Consider the following 1,932-nt stretch of genomic DNA (forward strand, 5'->3'; position numbering starts at 1 on the left):
TATTAATTGTTCTCCTCTAATGTTTTATTAAAAATTCCTAAACGAACAACCATCACAATAATTTCACTATTATTTATTGAAAATACTTTCTTGTATATTTTATTTATAAGTAACTAAAAAAAATTTATTTAAATATCACACATAACATAGAACAACATTATTATCTTATTGTCAAATACACACCTTTCATCATCTTAAACTGAACCATCATGTATCAACGAATCCAAATATATTCTTAATTTCTTCCAAATTCTTAATTTTCTTAGTCAAAATCACATTAATCTTTTCATCTACATCATTATGTTTAACAGATTGAACTAAAATGTCTGAAATCAGATGTATTTCATCGGGATATAATTCAAGCACATAGCCTAGGAATGTTTTTATTATTGGCACACTCTCAGCTTTTATTTTGTTGTATCCTTCTGATTTTTTCTTAAATATTCCCTCTCTTATTTTAGACTTTTTGATTCTTTCTTCATACTTAGCTGATTCTCTTTTCAACAAGATTTTTTCATCTTCTTCCTCCACCATTTAAGAGGATAAATACAATAATAGATTTTATTATAAAATACTAAGCACCAACTATGCAATACATTTAAACTATTCAATGTTTGACTGCATATCAATTATTTCAAAATGAACTTGAACAATGCACCGAAATATCAAAATTTATTGTTAAAGTCAAGTAACAATAGCACGTACTTAAATCTACATCAAGAATACTCACAAAACCAATTGTTATAAAACATAGAAGATTTAAACTAAAAACTTTGATAAAAATTTATCATTAGAAACAGAACCAACCGAGGCCACACAGCCCCTTTTTCTTTTCATCATCAACGTCTTGCACAACTAATTCGCACTGATCATGTTGTGCTTTTAAAGATTCCTCTGTTTGTATCTCAGTATCCTGAATTTTTACACACATCAAATCTTCATTTCCGTGGATTTTATCTTCCTCATTATAATTAGAGACACAACGCATATTGTTCTCTAAAACATCGACAACATCATCAGATTTCATGTTTTTAATGCCAACATTTTGGGCGTTCTCATTTTGGCACCCACAATAGTTATTAACTAAACACTCTTCAGTAGCACTAAAGTTACTTCCTTGACAGCAACTACAGTTATTAGTACACAAATTTTCCTTATGATTATTCCATACATCGGTATTTTCACTGCATTCATTACAATCACATTCAGTGGTGTAACATTCTTCACTGGAATAATTTTCATTGCAACAAGTTTCACCGCAGATGTTTTGATCTTGGTCACAATTCTCTTTATCACAACCATCTCCATCGCAACAAGTTTCACCACAGCAGGTAATGTCATGCATACTTAAAATATCTAAACATTGCATACGCCCTGCAGCTAATTTTTCTTCCGTTTCTCTCAATTCGTTCTCGCTCAAATTTTCTTGCTTAATTCTCATTTCCAACTCATTTTTTAACTTTGCAAAAGCACGAATTGCATCCATTTTTGTGAAACTAGATGGAAGATTCAATATGTTTCTATTATCGTTTTTATCTTCATCTCTGAAACTCGACATGAGGGTTCTTTACTTTTTGTGATTAAGAAATAAAAATAGAGAAAAGAAAGTCAAAGAAAATACCACAGAATGACGTTTAAAGATTATTTACAGTATGGTATAAAATATAACCAAAGAGTAATGAAAAAATATATTTAAGCTTATATCTTACTGTTAGAATTTAAACAATCAGTTTTCCAAATTCGAAAGGCCTTAGTTATTATGCATATAAACAACAAAAATTATCTTAGTAACCACCATCATATCCCATGAAGACAAAATACTTAACGCAAATACAAAAATTTACTCAAATTGTCTTCATTTATCAAGATATAGTCCTTCAAATACATTTCCCTTGATAACAATTTTCTGTACTTCCTCTTTCTTATTGGCTC

General features: G+C 29.3%; 2 protein-coding genes across 2 annotated transcripts; both read right to left on the reverse strand.

The window, feature by feature from the left end:
- Nucleotides 1–207: 207 nt before the first annotated feature.
- Nucleotides 208–534, reverse strand: VICG_02135 (uncharacterized protein; the record flags this gene model as incomplete). Its single annotated transcript, XM_007605518.1, has 1 exon — nucleotides 208–534. The coding sequence occupies one exon, from the start codon at nucleotides 532–534 to the stop codon at nucleotides 208–210; it is 327 nt and encodes a 108-aa protein (XP_007605580.1).
- Nucleotides 535–790: 256 nt separating this feature from the next.
- On the reverse strand, nucleotides 791–1,558 carry VICG_02136 (uncharacterized protein; the record flags this gene model as incomplete). The annotated part of the gene is made up of 1 exon (XM_007605519.1): nucleotides 791–1,558. The coding sequence occupies one exon, from the start codon at nucleotides 1,556–1,558 to the stop codon at nucleotides 791–793; it is 768 nt and encodes a 255-aa protein (XP_007605581.1).
- Nucleotides 1,559–1,932: the final 374 nt, after the last annotated feature.

The sequence above is a fragment of the Vittaforma corneae genome (assembly GCF_000231115.1).
Source record: "Vittaforma corneae ATCC 50505 unplaced genomic scaffold supercont1.60, whole genome shotgun sequence".
Lineage (NCBI taxonomy): Eukaryota > Fungi > Microsporidia > Nosematidae > Vittaforma > Vittaforma corneae.